Source organism: Myotis lucifugus, unplaced genomic scaffold (genome assembly GCF_000147115.1).
Source record: "Myotis lucifugus unplaced genomic scaffold, Myoluc2.0 scaffold_61, whole genome shotgun sequence".
NCBI classification, from domain to species: Eukaryota; Metazoa; Chordata; class Mammalia; order Chiroptera; family Vespertilionidae; genus Myotis; species Myotis lucifugus.
Window position 1 is genome coordinate 4325375 of NW_005871109.1, and position 5985 is coordinate 4331359.

General features: G+C 43.7%; 1 protein-coding gene across 1 annotated transcript in view; it reads right to left on the minus strand.

Moving 5' to 3' along the window:
- SWAP70 (switching B cell complex subunit SWAP70) overlaps positions 1-5934 on the minus strand; it is a 74710-nt gene extending 68776 nt beyond the window's left edge. Inside the window, exon 1 of the mRNA XM_006089634.2 lies at positions 5750-5934. Within this exon, the coding sequence (XP_006089696.1) occupies positions 5750-5848 (99 nt within the window). The 5' untranslated portion in view covers positions 5849-5934. The remainder of the gene's footprint in view (positions 1-5749) is intronic.
- Between the last annotated feature and the right edge of the window lie 51 nt (positions 5935-5985).

Sequence of the window (5985 nt, forward strand, 5' to 3'; positions counted from 1 at the left end):
AAAAACAAAAATCATATAGAAACCAGCAAGAGCAGGGTGCTCTAGCTGATTCGCCCTAGCTGATTTTGCTCAGTGGATAGTGCCGACCTGCAGACTAAAGGGTCCCAGGTTTGATTCCGGTCAAGGGCACATACCTTAGTTGCAGGTTCCCCAGCCCTGGTTGGGGTACGTGCAGGAGGCAACCAATTGAAGTGTCTCTCTCACACATCGATGTTTCTCTCTCTCTGTCTCTCCCCCTCCCTTCCACTCTCTCTAAAAAAGAAAAAAAAAAAACGATAGAAAAATATCCTCTGGTGAGAATTAACAACATCAACAACAAAAAAACAAAACAAAAAATCAGCCCTAACCGGTTTGGCTCAGTGGATAGAGCGTCAGCCTGTGGACTGAGGGGTCCCGGGTTCGATTCTGGTCAAGGGCATGTGCCTTGGTTGCGGGCACATCCCCAGTGGGAGGTGTGCAGGAGGCAGCTGATCCATGTTTCTCTCTCATCCATGTTTCTAACTCTCTATCCCTCTCCTTTCCTCTCTGTAAAAAATCAATAAAATATTTTTTTTTAAATCAGCTAGGGTAATATTTCTGTATTTCTTATCTCTATAACCAGACTTTACATTTCTTAAAGATAGGGTAACTGTCTGACATCTATCTATCTATATCTATAAATATCTAGCATTCTCTAATAGTTGATCATTTTCCTACCAAATTTAAACTCTTTGAAGGCAAAGGTGAATATTAATTGATTTTCCCTCCACCTTTACAGTTAGCATTCGGCACAGTATCTAGCACATTAAATGTTCATTAAATAATTAGTAAATGTATCCATTCATTGTGTCAAAAATTGACAAGTGTCAAAATATTTTAGAAGGCCCATAGTTTTTCCAAAGTGATCAAATGGATATGTAATATCATTTTGGATATGTAATTTTCAGTCTGTTATTTTATGAAACAATTACAATAGTCCCTGTAATTAGCAGATACATTCCAAAAACCCCCAGTGGATGCCGGAAACCATGAATGCTACCAAACTCTATATATATACTATGTTTTTCTCTATACAAACATACACATGATAAAGTTGAATTTATAAACTAGGCACAGTAAGAGATGTTAATAATAAAATATATAATAATAAGATAGAACAGCTAATAATGACTAATAATAAAGTAGAACAACTTCAACAATACTGTAAGAAACGTTCTGTGAATGTGGTCTCTCTCAATAACTGATCTGATAATCAAGATGGCGCCTAAGTGGACTAACAGGTAGATAGTGTATATGGCGTGGATATGCTGGACAAACAAAAGATTCATGTCCAGGGCAGGACTGGGCTGGATGGTGGGGGGAGGAACTGGGTTGGATGGGGTGGGGGGGAGAGACATGACATCAATCATATTTCATCACACTACTGAGAACGGCGGGCAACTTAAAACATGAATTGTTTATTTCTAGAATTTTTAATTTACTATTTTTGGACAATGGTGACTACTGGTAACCAAAACAATGGAAAGCGAAACCATGAAAAGTTAAACCACAGATGGGAGTTGGGGGGAGGCCCTACTATATATCCTCCCAGGAGATATTAACTATGAAGAACTCACAAATACTAATCTTTTTATGAAATTATCATAGTACCTTACACAGAGTAAACACACAAAAGGTTGTTGTATGAACGAATGAATGAATGAGCAAATTAAGGCAAAAACCCTAGGCCTAACCAATATATCAATGAACATCAAATGTCACAGTCAAAACAAATAAAGACATAAATAAAAGTTGTTGTTCTTTTTATATTTTCAAATCCAGGAACATTAGCAAGATGAACAGAACTAAATCAATACCAAAGTCTCTCAGTTAAGTAGACAGGAAGAGAAAAAATACAATTGCACAGTTGCATTATCAGCATCTTGTGGATGAAAACTATGAACTGGGATTTGAATACTTCCTGCCAAGCCTGCAGTCAAGAATAATCTGAACACTTCTTCTAATAGCAACCACAAGGACAATTAAGGAGCGTAACAAAAGTAACCGAAAATATCTCATGTGCAATCAATTGGAAGAGAAAAAAATGAAGAAGAGTTTGAAAATCTTGGTTCTAAATTTAGCTACTACTAACAACTGTGACTTTGGGCAAGTCACCAAACATCTCAGAAGCTTTATCTTATCTATAAAATTAAGAAGTAATCTGGGAGTATCTGGGAGAAAAAATACTATTCTTCTCTTGAAAGATCCTTAAAATAAAAACAATGGTTGAAATTTTTTAACATCGTTTGATGGGGTTTTCAATGTATGAAAATTAATCAATATGACAACAACAAATAAAGCAGGGAGGTAAAAGTGGCCTATGTGGTGATAAGGTTTTTAGCGTCCTCTTAAAGTGGTAAAATATTAATTCTAAATAGACTGTAAAAAGTTAGGTACAAATATTATAATCCCTAACACAATTATTTTAAAAAACTATACAAATAAATATAGTAAAAAACTCATTATTAAAATGGAATCCTAAACCCTGGCCAGGTATCTCAGTTGGTTAGGGGTTGTCCTGATACGCCAAGGATACACCAAGGCACATATAAGAATCAACCAAGGAATGCTTTAATAAGTGGAACAACAAAATTGATGTTCCTCTTTCTCTCTGTCTCTTTCTCTTTCTCTGTCTCTCTCTTCCTCTTGCTCTCTAAAATCAATAAATAAATAATAAGATGAAATATTAAAATATATTCAAATAATCTAAAAGAAGGAAGGGCCCAGCCCACATGGCTCAATGGTTGAGAGTCAGCCTATGAACCAAGAGGTCACGGTTCAATTCCCAGTCAGGGCACATGCCCAGGTTGCAGGCTCTTGATCCCCAGTAGGGGGCATGCAGGAGGCAGGCAATAAATGATTCTCATCGTTGATGTTTCTCTTTTTTTTTTTCCTCATTGTTGATGTTCCTATCTCTCTCCCCCTCTCCCTTCCTCTCTGAAATCAATAAAAATATATTTTTAAAAAAATAATTAAAAAAAATAAAAGTAAGGAAAAGAGAAACAGAATAAAAAAGATAAAACAAACTGAAACCAATAAAATAGTAGCCCTAAATCTGACCATATCAATAATTATATTAAATGTAAATGGTCCAAATACACCAATTAAAAGACAGAGACTATCCAAATAGATTAAAAAACAAGACCCAACTATATAACATCTACAGGAAACTACTTTAAATATAGTGGCACAGCCTTAGCTGGTTTGGCTGAGTGGATAGAGAGTCAGTACTCAGACTGAAGGGTCCCAGGTTTGATTCCAGTCAAGGGCATATACCTCAGTTTCAGGTTCAATCCCCAGCCCTAGCCAAGGTACCTGGGGAAGGCAACCAATTGATGTGTCTTTCTCACATCCATGTTTCTCTGTGTGTCTCCCTCTCCCTTCCACTCTCTCTAATAATCAATGGAAAAAGATCCTCTAATGAGGATTAACATACATACATACATACACACATACATAGAGGGATTCAGGTAAATTAAAAGTAAAAACAGTAAAAAGTGGCATGCTCTCCCTCCGTCTCAGGTGAGCATCTCCTAAACTCTAAGGGTCCCCATGAAACTTGCAACCAGAAGAGCAATGGGCAGCGACAGCTCCTTCCAGACTAACCTTTTGAACCTGTTTCCAAGGCCCCCTTTTCTCTGACTTATCAGTGACCCTGCCTCTCTCTCCTGTAGCTTCTTCTATCCTAAGCCCTTCCTTGTTTCACTGTCCCAGCTTTCATAAAAGTATTCTCAAAATAAAAATAAAACCAATAAAGAGCAAAATGCAGCTCTTTTCATGATCACCAAAAACTAGAAATTATACAAATGTTCTTCAAGGGTGACAGGATTAACTATGGTACATCCATACAATGGAATATTACTTAGCAATAAAAGAACTATTGATATACGCAACAACATAGATGAAACGCTAAGGCATTACACTGAGTAAAAGAAGCCAGTGTGGCTCAGTGGTTGAGCTCCCTTCAACCTATGAACCAGAGGTCATGGTTCCATTCCCGTTCAGGGCATATGCCAGGGGTTGTGGGCTCTATCCCCAGTGAGGTGTGTGCAGGAGGCAGCCAATAGATGGTTCTCTCTCATCAATGTTTCTATCTCTCGTTCCCTCTCCCTTCCTCGCTCTCAAAATCAATTTTTTAAATGGTGTGTTTTGGGGGGTTTTTTTAAGAAAAAGAAGCCAGTGTCCATCTGGCCCGTGTGGCTCAGTTGGTTGGGTGTCCTCCCCAGCACTCCAAGATTACTGGTTCATTCCGGGTCAGGGCACATGACTGGGTTGCCAGCTCAATCCCCAGTAGGGAGCTTGCAGGAGGCAGCCAATGGATGTTCGGCTCTCACATCAATGTTTCTCTCCCACTCCCTTCCTCCCTCTCTAAAAATCAATAAAAATATTTTTTTAAAAGCAAAAGCCAGTGTCAAAAGGTTACATACTTGTACAACTCCATTTATATGACACTGTGGAAAAGACAAAACTACAGCAATTAAGAACGGATCACTGCCTACCCGCAGTTGAGGGTGAGGGGCAGCACGAAGGAACTTCTTGGGATAAGAGGACTGATGGAAACCTGACTTGGGAAGTGGTTAAACAAATCTGTATGTGTTAAAGTTCACAGAACTGTACACCAAAAATGTCAATTTTACTGTGTTAATTTAAGAAAGCAAGTAAAATAAAGATTAAGTGGATGCTTTCTGTGGACCCCCCCAGACGTCCGTGGATCCTTCAGAGTATGAATTTATAAATGAGAAGAAGAGAGGCGTGCGAAAGAAACCCGGGGAGAATGCTAAATCCTACCGGCACAAAAGCCACTACTCATAGAACCTCCTGACTACTGCACAGACTATACAAAGCAAACCCGACCTTCAGACATGAACTCCCAGAAGAGGCTAAGAAAACCCGACCTTCAGATCCAAAATGTGTATATTTGAAAACGCCTGTGAATGGTTCTTCTTGTCCGTTTCCATATTTTACACTTCCAAGGCGCTGCCAAAGCCTCCTGGCTCAGCGCCACTTCCCCTGCTGGGGGTGGCTCGCTTTACAAGCATTCCTTTATTTACACCTTACACTCTCACTTAACATGGGATATCTGGCAGTCGCCGCAGAGAGTCTGCAAAAGCAGTGGCTTCGCAGGGTGCCAGAAAGATCAGCGCGCCTCCCGGGAGCGCAGGTCCCTGGGGGACACCGCACACGCTCGAGTAGTTCCAGACCCGAGGACGCTGGGCGGGGAGTTCTTCCGCACAAACCACACAGCGCCCCCCATCGCCAAAGCCCCCCGAGGGAGGAGGGGGCCGACGGCGGCCGGGCGCTGGGGCACTCTGCCTTCTCGGAACCGCGCCGTGGCCTTGGGCGCAGCGGACCGGTTGGAGGACAGCCCCGCTGTGAAAGCCTCTGCCCGGTGATCGTGGGCAAGTCCCTTCCTCTCCCAGAGAAAGGGGTAAACTCTGGGCAGGTTCCCCAAGGGGGCTTCCCACGCCCTCCGCGAGTCTGAAACTTTTGGGGGCCTCCCGCGCCAACAGAGAACCGGGCTCGCGGCTCAGAGACCCCACGCGGCTCCCCGGGAGCCCAGCGGGGACTAACGCAGCGCACCTGCCCGAGGGCAAGTGGGAAACGAACCCTGCGCCGGCCAGTGGCTGCCTTCCCGCCCGCCCGCCCTCCCGGGAGTCATCCCCGCGGACCCCCTTCCACCCCGCGGAGGAGCGCGCACGGGGAGGCCGGAGCAGGTCGGCGGGGCGCCCACCTTGAGCTGGGACTTGGACACCTTGCCGCTGTGGTCCAGGTCCAGGGCGGTGAACGCGTGCCAGATGGTCTTGAGCAGCTCGTCTTTCAAGCCCCCCATGGCCGCGGCCGTGCTCCCCGACTGCCCAGCCTGCGCAGCCAGCCGCTCCGCGTCCCCACTCCCCTCGGCCTCCGGGGCCGCGACGGTCACCTGACCCCCGGCAGGTCCCGCCCAACGCCGGGGCCCCGCCCCCCGGG